Source organism: Lampetra fluviatilis, chromosome 81, assembly GCF_964198595.1.
Source record: "Lampetra fluviatilis chromosome 81, kcLamFluv1.1, whole genome shotgun sequence".
NCBI classification, from domain to species: Eukaryota; Metazoa; Chordata; class Hyperoartia; order Petromyzontiformes; family Petromyzontidae; genus Lampetra; species Lampetra fluviatilis.
The window spans coordinates 935,234-949,105 of NC_136355.1; the positions used below are offsets into that span (position 1 = coordinate 935,234).

The following is a 13,872-nucleotide window of genomic DNA, read 5'->3' on the forward strand; positions in this document are numbered from 1 at the left end:
AAAACGGCAGAGGTTCGTATGGCGATTTCCTGTTTGGGATGTGAACATTTCATCGTGAAATGTTCCACTTTTAATCTAACACATGGCATACTAAGGGTAAATACAATAGAGGAATTAACTTTCGTCCTAAAATAAAGCTGTGAACGTTGGGCTTATTGAGCCTAAAAACGGCACAGTATGCCGATGATCTTTTTTATATACGAAAATTTCATGCATGACATTTCCCACTTTTTAACGTAATATATGGGCTACTCAGGCGAAACACAACCAAGGAATGCACTTTTCGTTGCAAAAAAAAGCTAAAAAAAAAATTTAATCGATTTTGCCAAAAAACGGCCTAGGTTAGTATGGCGATTATCTTTTCATGGACGTGAAAATGTCATCGTGAAATGTCGCCAGCGGTGTGCTGGAGAGCCAAACCACAACATCTACAAAGTGCTGCTCATAGCGAGCAGCACCCATGGAGGTCGTCACGGCACACGAGGGGGTGGGTGGCCAGCACCACGCCCGGCCGCCTTTGTCTCCCCAGTGCTAGCGATGTTGACACACCGCACCGGGGACTCGTTTGAGGCCGTTTCGACACTGCTGCTCCCTTTCTGTCAACAAACTTGAACTCTGAACCCGCTCTCTGACGTCACCGCTCAGCGTGACCTCATCGGCATCAAACGCCAGGGGGAGGTGTACCCCGCAAGTGACGTCATGTCACCTGCTGCCGCGTGACGTTGCTAGGGACCAGGAAGTTGCCGCTCCGCCCGTGAACTGAAATCCGAGGTGAGAAATTCTCATCGCGGTTGTGGTGGTTATGGTGGTGGTTGTTGTGGTGGTAGTTGTGGTGGTAGTTGTGGTGGTGGTGCTTGTGGTGGTGGTTGTAGTGGTGGTGGTTGTAGTGGTGGTGGTGGTTGTCGTGGTGGTGGTGGTTGTAGTGGTGGCGGTGGTTGTAGTGGTGGTGGTCGTGGTGCTTGTGGTGGTGGTGCTTGTGGTGGTGGTGCTTGTGGTGGTGGTGCTTGTGGTGGTGGTGCTTGTGGTGGTGGTTGTTGTTGTGGTTGGTGTGTACCGAGGTAGAGCCTCGCTCTCTCTCTCGTAGGGATGTCAATTGAGTAGTAGTGAGGATGGAAGCGATGTGCAAGTTGGAACTTTACAACGCTGGGCCTTGCCTCCTGCCCTCGCCTGATCGCGTTTGCTTCAATTCTGTCGCTTAGAGTTATGTTTTTTGTTTGCGTTCGACTGCAGGTATTGTGGTCTATGCAAACATGACTCCTCGTAAAAAAGGTGTCAATTTTCTTGCCAGATAGAAGAATAAAAAAACAATTATATCTCGCTTAAGTTGAATTTGTCTTCACCCGGCTCCCCACTTTGTAACTTTGTTTTACTTTAAATATTCACACAGTTTTTATTTTTACCAGGCCAAGCCCGCTTGAGCTGCTGTACCGCTCTTGTTTTCACAAGCGACCTGCCCACAACAACAATAACAAGGTGAGGCTTGTCAACAGCGTGGCGGTGTTCACTCTGGACGCGTGGCGGTGTTCACTCTGGACGCGTGGTGGTGTTCACTCTTGACGCGTGGCGGTGTTCACTTTAGACGCGTGGCGGTGTTCACTCTAGACGCGTGGCGGTGTTCACTCTAGACGCGTGGCGGTGTTCACTCTAGACGCGTGGCGGTGTTCACTCTAGACGCGTGGCGGTGTTCACTCTAGACGCGTGGCGGTGTTCACTCTAGACGCGTGGCGGTGTTCACTCTAGACGCGTGGCGGTGTTCACTCTAGACGCGTGGCGGTGTTCACTCTAGACGCGTGGCGGTGTTCACTCTAGACGCGTGGCGGTGTTCACTCTAGACGCGTGGCGGTGTTCACTCTAGACGCGTGGCGGTGTTCACTCTAGACGCGTGGCGGTGTTCACTCTAGACGCGTGGCGGTGTTCACTCTAGACGCGTGGCGGTGTTCACTCTAGACGCGTGGTGGTGTTCACTCTAGACGCGTGGCGGTGTTCATTCTAGACGCGTGGCGGTGTTCACTCTGGACGCGTGGCGGTGTTCACTCTGGACGCGTGGCGGTGTTCACTCTGGACGCGTGGCGGTGTTCACTCTGGACGCGTGGCGGTGTTCACTCTAGACGCGTGGCGGTGTTCACTCTAGACATGTGGAGGGGAAACCCGGGGATTGGGAAGGAAATCAACGCGACCACTGGGAGAGAGAGAGAGAGACACGCAACCTCGGCTGTGTTGGTTGATCCTCAATGAATTACTTGGTGGAGTGAGGAAGCATTAATACTGAGCAGGTGAAGGTGGCCAGGCGTTGGTCTGGACACACCACCACCTGTGAACCATGCCAGTGTGTGACAGTGCTTCAGCCAGTGGGGGTGGGGTGGCACGTGCCCCCCCCAACGATCATTGAGGTTTATTAGTAACTAGCTTCACTACCCGGCTTTTCCCGGGACTTGGATTCTTGTCTTGGATTAAAACACGGCCTACGTGGAGTGTTTGGGGGGTGGGTGATGTCAGCAAGCATGCATTGTGTACAGTCTGGAAGCTATCCACATGCCATTTTTTAAGTTTGTTGCATGTCGGGAAGTATGCTAAACATTTATAACAGACACATTCACAAATTTCCCTTTTTTTATGTATATAAATCAGCATTTTGCGACCCCCACCGCCACCGTGTGGCATGTTATTACGTGCCAGGGACTCTAAGAGGACAACAGTCCATGTCCATAATTGGCAATAAGTAACGGCAAAGCAGTTACAAGCGACTCGCAAAATTGTGCGCAGTTGCGTCTACAGTACACGACTTCCCTGAAGGCATCAACACCTTCAGTGAGCGCGATGCCAATCACACGCGTCGAATAAAAAGCAAGGGACAAGTCCTTAGTTACTAACAACTCCTTACTAACAACTCCTTACTTACTAACAACTATCATTTTTCATTGCTGGAGGTGTTACCCCCCCCCCCCACCTGAAAATCCTGACTCCGCCTCTGAATATGCGACAGTATGAAGTTTGTATTTGCAGTAAAGTCTATTAACTCTATTGAGCACGGACGTTATATCAAAACAGTAGTTTATTTTTGTTTTCCTCTGGAAGTCTTTGTAAGGTTAGAGTCTGGATTTTATCACCGCACACGTGCAGCTAAAGTCGGGACTGTTCATCACAGCAATCAAGGACATCTGTGCCTGGCTTCACACCTCTAAGTTGCGATTGAACATTAATTTATGCATTTGTGCAGAACACAAATAGTATTATTTTCAACACCCTTTGCTATGTCAGCTGAATTTAGCTTTCATAAACATTCATTTTGAAGCCAGACAGCCGAAATTGTGTGCTCGGAGTTTTGGGTTAACATTCATTTTGAAGATACGAGGGCTTCCAGGCATGGTTATAATCGTTTGCCCTCTCATTGTGTGCCATAACAGCCCGTGTGATGAATTTGGGAAACTTTTTCACTATATCATGAATATATGAATAAGTGTCAACTTATAAGTCATGTGTTACTGTGTAAATATGCATTCCTCTGTGCATCGATACTGACGTGAATATAACTTTTTTTCTGACTGCAGCTGTTGCTTCCTCTGCAGAATTGGTCTGATGGAGCAAAGGCACTCGTCGCGGCTCGGTGCAAAAAGGCATCAATGCGACCGGTGTGCATTCAGTACGGATCATCCTGGACATTTGACACAGCACCAGAGAACACACACGGGAGAGAGACCCTTCAAGTGCAGTGTGTGTGGGATGGCGTTTGCACATTCATCTACTCTTAAAAAACACCAGAGAACTCACACAGGAGATAAACCCTTCAAGTGCACTCGGTGCAGGAAGATGTTTTCAGATTCCTTTTCTCTTCAAGTACACCAGAGAACACACACGGGAGAGAAACCCTTCAAGTGCACTCCGTGCGGGAAGACGTTTTCATTTTCATCTTCTCTTCATGTCCACCAGAGAACACACACGGGAGAGAAACGATTCAGGTGCAGTGTGTGTGGAAAGGCGTTTACACGTTCATCTACTCTTAAAAAACACCAGAGAACTCGCACAGGAGAGAAACCCTTCAAGTGTACTTGGTGCGGGAAGCCGTTTTCAGATTCTTGTTCTCTGCATGTACATCAGAAAACACACACGGGAGAGAAACCCTTCAACTGCACTGTGTGTGGGAAGGCATTTTCACATTCATCTACTCTTGTAATACACCAGAGAACACACACAGGAGAGAAACCCTTCAAGTGCAGTGTGTGTGGGAAGGCATTTTCACATTCATCTACTCTTGTAATACACCAGAGAACACACACAGGAGAGAAACCCTTCAAGTGCAGTGTGTGTGGGAAGGCATTTTCACATTCATCTACTCTTGTGATACACCAGAGAACACACACAGGAGAGAAACCCTTCAAGTGCACTGTGTGTGGAAAGGCATTTTCAGATTCATCAACTCTTCATGTACACCAGAGAACACACACGGGAGAGAGACCCTTCAGGTGCAGTGTGTGTGGAAAGGCGTTTACACATTCATCTCATCTTGTAGCACACCAGAGAACACACACGGGAGAGAAACTCTTCAAGTGCAGTGTGTGTGGGAAGGCGTTTTTACTTCCATCTCATCTTGTAGCACACAAGAGAATACACACGGGAGAGAAACCCTTCAAGTGCAGTGTGTGTGGGAAGGCATTTGCACGTTCATCTCATATTGTAGCACACCAGAGAACACACACGGGAGAGAAACCCTTCAAGTGCAGTGTGTGCGGGAAGGCGTTTGCACAGTCATCACAGGTTCAAAGACACCAGAGAACACACAAGCATCAGAAAATCCACAAGGAGTGGAGTCTGAAATCAGCTTGTGAAAGTCAAAGTGCCGCAATGAGCCCATCCCTCATCAAACAAGAACCGGAAGAAAATCCCATCTTGGACCCTTTTAAGGGTATCGAGTTGAAATGTGAAGAGGTGAAATGTGAAGAAGTGATGGTGAAGAGTGAAGAAGTGAAGGTAAAATGTGAAGATGAAGAGTCAACTCCAAAATCGGACCTTCACATCGATGGAGGCAATGTGAAGCAGGAGGAGAATTCTGACTGTGAGGCAGAGCGAGGCAACTCCCAGCAGTTTGTGGAAGTGGAGGTGTGGGTGGACTTTCTCCGAGACAATACAAAGTCAAATGGAGACCCGGTAGATGTGTAAGCCAGTGACGATGTTGCTCCAATAGATGCACCTTTGTCACAGGCTTTTAATGACAAGAATGTGAAGTTGAACACTCAATTCCTAGGTTCAACTTGCAGAGTAAGAGCGGCAAGTCTGTGTGGACCTGTGTGTTGGGTAGATCTCTAACCAGGAGCGAGAGCCAATAAGCTCCCAAGCATTCGCTATGTTTTCAATTGCATTTATATGGTGCTTGCTTAATCGCCTCGGCAACTCGGAGTTTTGTATCATATCTCGTTTCAAACACTCGAAGAGCATCCCCAGGTAGCAGCTGCTCCTGTGTGGCACAATGTGGTAGCCCTGCACCGGCCTGCATGTGGACAAGAGCCTGTCAGTAGGGGGCGATGGTTGATGCGGCATCTCAGTTGTGGAGTTTGTAGGTAATGTTTAGAATTTGCTACATTTTGACCCAGATGCCAGCATGCAATGGCCGACTCGTTTTAAATGGTGCATTAGTATGTTGTACATACACTGTTAAGCAGACGGTGCGTATTTTTTTAATTAGCTTCTTGTTAATAGGATGTAACCTAATGCAGTATATTTCAGTGCAGTAATTCAATTTTGTTAATATGCCTGTCAATAATTTAGAATGAATACTTGTCTGATTGGGTTCGTACATGTAACCTTTTGTCTATAAGGGTCAAACATTGAATAAGTGATGTTAGGACAAAGTGTGTTTTTGGAGTAACCTGTACAGATAACTCAGGTGAGACTCATTGTTCTTGTGATACAGGTCAAAGGGTATTTTTGTGTTTTCAGGAAGCATCTCCCTCTGGAGCAACTCATTGTCTTTGAAATAGGGAGCACACTCGGATCATTCATCTGTTACAAGGCATACCACTCAAAAGTTACACATAGAGGAGATACATTCTCAACAACACGAATTATAATTTTGTATTTCGTGTTGACGTAGATTTTATCGAATTAGGTCGAGAAATGGTCCTTCCTGATTAACGTCTGGATGTTCACAACCATGGGTTGAAGCAAGCCTGACCGCCTGCGGTGCCCCTCGCAACCATTTACGGCCTTGGGCCAGGAAAGTGACGAAAAAAATTGTCCACGAACGACGCATTCACGCAAGCACCCGATGCTCCCTTTTGAAGTTTTACTATGAAACAACTTTGAATTGTATATTGTTTTGCATTTGATAATTGTATTTCTTAATTAAAAGCTGATATCATTTTCCATCTGGAAGACTTCATTGAAAACGACATTTTGTGTGAATTTTCTCTAGTCGTTAAGTAGATGGCCTTACCGGGGATTCGGTTCGATGCGGACTTTCACCTGGTTGGGATCGCGGGATTGAGATGAGGCGACACAGAGCTGGCCGTGCGAGAAGACCGCCGTCTGCAGATCAATTCCAACGTGATCGAACGTCTGTCCCTGCGCCTCCGTCGTTCATGCAGGGGGCGCGTAGGTTTACAGCGCCCCCTGCATGAAAACGACAGAAAGTGCAGCGTTCATCACAGTTAAAGTAGTGCGCTTATATATAAATTCATTTTTTGTCTGTCTGTGTGTTCACGCGCTTGCGAGGGATTTGTCTCTCTAACAGTGGGGTTTACGAAAAAAATTTGCCCGGTACCACGCCGTAAGCCTTGCGGTTGGCAAACACTATTCATTTTTCACATCCGTCACCATTAAATTAGTTTAATTAGCGATTTTGTGCGATATTTCGTTATTTATTTATGTAGTTTTGCCGCCCGCTGCGGGACAAAGCACGCAATTGCGCCCCGAGCAACACACGATCGATAAAAATTTCATTCGCGTTAACAATGCTTAAAAAATAGACACACAACGCTGAGGTTCATTCTTCACAGTCTTATGTGTCCCCCCCCCCCACCCCAATGCGTGCAGTTACTGCTATAAAGTCCGTAGATATTAATTTTAGAGCGCTTAGATGGCATTATTGCAGCGCGAGTGGGGAGAGCGGCCCAGCCCCCAGCCTGGCAATGTGTCACCTCCTCCGGCTTGGCAATCTAGGCGAGGCCGCGGGCTCTGCACGGGACTAGGCCTCACCACGGCAATGTGAGGTACAATTTTATTTAATCTTTCGCTAAGAACTCAGGTTTAATGTTTACTATTATGAAACAAATAAGTTGGCAAATATTACAATAAAAATGTTTGTGTGTAGAAAACTAATATTGCACTATTTGGTTGCTAAGTATGTTCTTGTTTAGCTGTGTTTCTATGAAGCTGAGATGGTGTACTGCCAGTCCGTGCTGCTGCCTGCTCGTTAATTCACGTCGGTGCACTGGCACCATTCTGGCGAATTGCCCGATGATGCTGGATGTGATTACCAGCGAAACGTCGTACTACTCAAAACTTTTAATGTTGTGGATTCACTCTTCAACACATCGGTGGTCTAAAGTAGTGAACTTTTTGTCTTTTGTCAACGTGACACTTTTCGTGTCGGGTGGTGGAGGATTACGATACATAAATAATAACGCGATCTAACCCAAAAATGTTTGTAATAAATAATATTGGTCGCGAAAGCCTACATGTTAAACTATTATCTACACTGCTAATTTTGCTTTTGGGCATTGAGTGTATGCCAGTCTATAATCTGTTGCCTGCTTCTTTACCTCACTCGGTGTATTGCCAGCCTTTCATGTCGACTGTATCCTGCTTTATCAGCTGCTGACCATATTGCCAGCCTTTCAAGTCGACTGTAGCAATGCTTGTGTCATTGAGTCGGCGTACTGGCAGTCTATAATCTCGACTGTAGCCTACTTCTCAACTTACCTATGCGTACTGCTGCTCTTTAATGTAAGCTTATTTCATCTTATTTCTTCAATGCATTTCTATTGTTTCGATTGCACACGTCACGCTATTTACTGATACGTAGTACTGCGATGCCGATTAATGTTATACTGCTAAATACGTTGGATTTTCTTAGCTACAGCCCATTGCATTTCGTCTATCGTTTTGTTACATTCGTGGGGACATCACCCATTTACATTTTTCCGTACCGCACCTTTACTTTCCACCAAAGCGGGGAGCACGCAGGGAGGTTCAATGCCCCAAATATTGTTGACCTTGCTTTCTTACGGTGGGTGAGGAACATTGTGAGAGAGACATTGTTCTTCCATACCAAGAAAACACCATCGCACAATTTCTTGACACTAACAGAGCATACGATGCCCGCCAATAACACATTTTCTTGTCGCAAGGCCAAGATGGGTACCAGGTCAAGATTTCTCCAATTACAAATCTGCAGGACAAAGACATCCTCACGAAACTGTCTCCTCTAAAAAACTTCTATTCCTTCGTTATCATGGACAGAGGAGGACACCACATTGTGGTGCGCCAACCTCTTTCACCAGTATGTTGTCAATGAGTATGCCAACATTGAGAGTGAGCGCCTTCTTTTACATTCTACTGAATCAAACCCGCCTGCGTGTGAACAGTATGCTCATCTCTGGGACGCCATCAATTCCGAAGGAGATGCAAACTGTCACAATGTGGGCTGATTAGTTATTTTGCCTTCATCCTTCACAGCTCCACCAAGATACATGCATGAGAAGACTCGGGATGCCATGATGTACATCAGCCAATATGCCACTCCCCATCTCTTCATCACCTTCACTTCCAATCCCAAATGAAAGGAGTTGCAGGTTTACCTTTATCCAATCCAAAAGCCACCAGACAGACATGACATCTTAGCGAGGGTCTAAAATTCAAAGTTGATGACCTCATGATGCTTATTATGACCAACGAAGGTGGCGTGTTTGTATAGACAAGCAGTAACTTGCACACCATTGGGTGGCAAAATCGTCCACCTCATGCTCACATTTCGCTATGGATGAGGGAAACAATTCATGCAAGTCACATTAACACATTTATCAGTGCTGAGCTATCTCACCCCCATCAAGACCCTGCCCTTTTTCTATGCGGTCTGCAACCAAATGGTCCATAGCCCATGTGCCCAGTTCTAGCCAAACGCGCCATGTATGCAAGACCACAGGTGTACCAAGAGGTATCCACGGAACTACTTGCAAGACACTCAGTCGGCCCATGATGGCTATCCTCAATATCGTCACAGAAATACTGAGCATGGTGGATTTAAAACAATGCTCAGACCTGCCACTAACTCGCTAATGAAGGTTCACAACCGGTGGATCTTTCCCTACTGCCCTCTTCTGTGCAAGATCTTCCAGGCCCACTTTACCGTGAAATTCTGCTATTCTAAAAAAAGCCATCAATTATGTTTGCCAATACATCAACAAATGCTCTGACATGCCTGTCTTTGCCTATCAAAAGAGAGGGGCAAAGTGTGCATGAGCTTAACCTTTTTTCCAAGCAAGATACATCAGCAACAATGAGGCCATTTGCAGAATTCTTGGCTTCCCCATCCATGACCGTTCCCCCACAGTCGTCCATTTGGCACTTCACCTCCAAAATGGTCAACGCATCTACGTCACCAAAGGAAATGCCCAACAACAGGCCCTGGCTCCACTAGATACCACCCTGATGGCGTTCTTGGTTTTGTGCCCAAGTGACCCATTTGCTGCCAACCTGCTCTACCATTAAGTTCCCTCCTACTATACATGTGTAGTGGTGATACGCGCTGGGTGTATATGTCGTGTGCCAGCGCGTATGTACGGGTGTGTGTGTGGTGACGCGCGCTGACGGGGAGGAGCAGGCGTCAGTGCGCGGGTGGGGGTAGTGCTGCTGATTGGCTGTGTGCCGGTGACGCGCCCAGAGGGAGTGATCGGGTAGCAGCGCGGTGTGATTGGTCGGAGAGTGGAAACACGCGCTGAGCGGAACCGGATCGGGGGGATAGCGCGTGGGGATTGGGTAACGGAGGAGCGGTGCCGACGTTGAGGTCCGCATCCGCTCCGTCTCCCGGGAAGAAGGGGTATATAAGGTGATGCACAGAGGAGCAAGGGGCAGAAGTGGAACCATCTAAGAATGAAGACGAAGGTGTAGAGATAGAGCCCGGAGAGGAGAGAAATGGAGAGTAGAAGAGAGTAAGGTATAGTGTGTAGCCAGCGAGATAGAAAGGTCTACACGAGCTGAGTAATGTATAGTGTGTAGCCAGCGAGATAGAAAGGTCTACACGAGCTGAGTAATGTATAGTGTGTAGCCAGCGAGATAGAAAGGTCTACACGAGCTGAGTAATGTATAGTGTGTAGCCAGCGAGATAGAACGGTCTGCACGAGCCGAGTATGCATACGGTGTAGCCAGCGAGAGAGAACGGTCTGCACGAGCCGAGTATGCATACGGTGTAGCCAGCGAGAGAGAACGGTCTGCACGAGCCGAGTATGCATACGGTGTAGCCAGCGAGAGAGAACGGTCTGCACGAGCCGAGTATGCATACGGTGTAGCCAGCGAGAGAGAACGGTCTGCACGAGCCGAGTATGCATACGGTGTAGCCAGCGAGAGAGAGGAGAGTGTAGCAGAGGCGCAGAGTCTACACGAGGCGAGAGAGGAGTGTAGCCGAGGCGCGGAGTCTACACGAGGCACAGAGAGCCGGCAGCACAGAATCCTGAGTCAAGAGAAGTGCGGTGTGAAGAAGAGAGGCCACGCGTTGTATTGTTACAAGTCAAGATTTAATAAAAGAAGTGTGTTCCCGTCAAGGAGTTTCCTGCCGTCATTTTCCAATACTTCATCTGGCGTCAGAAGTGAAACGGGCTTCCAAGTATGGAGACGAGGAAGACCCGTAGGACCCACGGGATTGACCGCGAGGAAGACCTGGACGACTCGGAGCCGCTGGTGGCGGGGGGTGAGGAAGAGGACTTGCCCACGCTGCAGGGTCCGTCGACGGCGCCGGCCGAGCGACCGGGGACAGACGCCGGGCTTCGTGAGGCGCACTCCCGACTGGCGGAGCTGCTGCTCGCCGCCGCGTCCATCTTGGCGGAGATCAGCTCGTCGGGAGGAGCGGGGACGGTGGGGGACATTTTACAAGGTCGCCCCGCAGATTCCCGCCAAAACGAATGGGGGATTCCCGCCATTGCGCCTGGGCCTGCTTTTGGCGGGAACGGCGAGCGCCACGTGGTGGTGGGTTCCCAAGCGCGCGCATCGACTTCATCAGCGCGCGAGGGGGTCCGCCATCTTACGTCTGCTGCTGGAGCCGCCATCTTAGACACCGACGGACAGGCGGAGAGGAACCACGAGGCGGATGACTTCATTTTTCAGCAGCGCCTGCCCACGTTGTCAGCCTTCAAGGCGGAAGGCGGAGACTGGGGCCAATTTCAGCGAAGGTTTTTGGCGCATCAAGAGATGTCAGCGTGGTCCGATGCTACGGCGCTGCGGGCATTGCCCGCCATGCTGGACGACGATGCGCTCGCGGCCTTCAGGGCTGCACGGAAGTCGGACCGCTCCACGCTGAAGGATGCGCTGGGTTTGTTGGCCAGGGTCTACGGGCCTCCCTCTACATGCCGCCATCAGTTCTACGCAAGACGGAAAGCGGCCACGGAGACCGCGCTGGCCTATCGCACGGCGTTGCTGGCTCTTGCTGATGCTGCGTTCCCTCGGATGGACGAGGAGGGCCAAGACGCGATGGTTTTGGAGCAGCTGCTCAAGTTGGCGCAGGACCTGGGGGTCCCTATCAACACAGCTGACGACATTGATATTTCTTCTTTGAGAGTCGCCACGAGTATTCAAGCGCACGAGGCCCTACAACGGAAGCAAGGCGTTGGTTGCAACGCTGCTGTCGTCGCAGCCCCGGGGTTGGTGGTCGCCGAACCCCAAGTCGTCAGCCCACGAGAGGAGGCGTTCGCCACGGGACGACCAGGGGACTGGAGACCGGGGGCCCGGTCGCCTCTGCGATCGGGCCGAAAGTCGGAGCAACCAAGATCTACTCCGACCCTCGTCACGTGCTATAACTGCGGCCTCCGGGGCCACGTGGCGTCCGGGTGCCGCGCTCCGCGGCAGCGCGCCATGGGAGCTCGGCTGGACGACGACCGAGAGCCCAAGTCATCTCTACAATCCCCGGCAAGTCGCGGCACCTCACACGCTCGGCCTGTTTATTCGGCACACATGGGACGCCGCGTTGCGGCGGAGGAGGGCCGGTTAAGGTTCGGGGATTCGGTTCGGCGAGGGGGGTTCGGCCGGGACCAGGGAGACATTGAATGGGCGGAATTGGGGCATAGAATTGTGGCTGCTTCAGCGGGTTCGTCCGTTGTTACGGGATCTATTGATGGGGTTGAGATTAGGGTGTTAGTGGACACGGGGGCATCGGCAACTATTATATCGGACCTCATTTATAATATTCTTCCAGTCCAATGTCGTCCGCTGCTTCCAGTGGATGTGCCATTTTACGCCGCTAATGGGGGATCGTTGGGCATTATCGGTCAGGTTAGGGCGTCCATTTGCATTGGAGATATCAAATTATCGGGACCCGTTTTCGTTTCGTCTTCCTTGGCAGTTCCGTGTCTGTTGGGCACTGACTTTTTGGCTAAAATGCCCATTAAAATTCTTATCGATCAACGATGCATTGAACTGCCATCGGGTCGCCGGATTTCATTTTTGACGGGCCCTACTGACATTCGGACGGCGTGCGCTACGATACAAGCGGTGGCGACGCAGACAGTGCAAGTGCCCCCGGGTTCACAGATGTTGATTCCCCTCCGGTTGCGAAAACCATGGGTGAGGGAGGCTTCGGGACAGAGTATGCTTTTGGGTCCTTCTAACAAGGCTGTCGGGGGTCTTGATTTATCGGTGGCTCACACTTTGGTGCGGGCTGACAGGGATCCGTTTGTGATGGTTTTGAACGCGGGGTCGCGACCAGCTGTCATCCCGCAGGGCACCGTGCTGGCTCACGCGGCGCAGGTTCCTGGGGATGATGGGTTGGTTGCGCAGGTGGGCTCGAGCCCCGCGCGGAACGTTGAGCCAAGGGAAGACCTTGAGTGGGTCCATTCGTTATGTGCCGCCTCGGACGATTTGTCGGCGGCGCAGTTGGGTGCGCTGCGCGAGTTGCTCATTGAATTCTCTGATGTATTCAGTAAACATAAGTATGACATTGGGTGCACGGATTTGTTGCACCATCACATTGAAACGGGCGATGCGGCGCCGGTCAGGCTAAATCCCTTCCGACTGAGTCCCGTGGAGAAGGAACATGTTCAGTCGGCTGTTAACGATATGCTAGAAGCCGATATTATTTCACCCTCCTCTAGCCCGTGGGGAGCGCCTATTGTGCTGGTTAAGAAGCAGGACGGGTCCCTGCGATTCTGCGTTGATTTCCGTCGCCTGAATAAGATCTCTGTGGCTGACGCGTATCCGCTCCCCAGGATGGATGAGTCCCTCGATGCATTGTCTGGTGCGCGATATTTTTCGACTCTTGATTTGTTATCGGGGTTTTGGCAGTTGCCGCTCGACGAAGAGTCGAAACCTAAGACAGCATTTCGGACTCCAGGGGGGCTGTTCCAGTTTAACCGGTTACCCATGGGACTTCACTCCTCTCCAGCGACGTTTCAGCGACTTATGGAGCTGGTTTTGTCGGGCTTGCAGTGGGATACATGCTTGATTTATATGGACGATGTCATTGTTTTCAGTAAAACGTTTGAGGAACACCTCCGGCGATTGAGAGGGGTGTTCTTGCGAATGCGATCGGCTAAGTTGAAATTTAAACCGGCCAAATGTCACCTCCTTCGGAGGTCCGTTAGATACTTGGGTCACATTGTGGATTCTTCGGGGATCTCCACCGATCCCGCGAAGACGGATTGTGTCGGTTCATGGCCGACACCTACGTCCGTTTCC

The 13,872-nt window shown here is 49.9% G+C and overlaps 1 protein-coding gene across 2 annotated transcripts; it reads left to right on the forward strand.

The window, feature by feature from the left end:
* The first annotated feature begins 733 nt into the window (after nucleotides 1–733).
* LOC144953721 (uncharacterized) lies at nucleotides 734–6,342 on the forward strand. 2 transcript variants are annotated; one of them, XM_078884291.1, is made up of 3 exons: nucleotides 734–771; nucleotides 1,404–1,473; nucleotides 3,549–6,342. In XM_078884291.1, the coding sequence occupies exon 3, from the start codon at nucleotides 3,577–3,579 to the stop codon at nucleotides 5,152–5,154; it is 1,578 nt and encodes a 525-aa protein (XP_078740417.1). In that variant the 5' UTR covers nucleotides 734–771; nucleotides 1,404–1,473; nucleotides 3,549–3,576; the 3' UTR covers nucleotides 5,155–6,342. The 2 variants fall into 2 exon arrangements, with proteins under 2 accessions (XP_078740417.1, XP_078740416.1); XM_078884290.1 differs by having other exon boundaries at nucleotides 3,567–6,342.
* The last annotated feature ends 7,530 nt before the right edge of the window (nucleotides 6,343–13,872 follow it).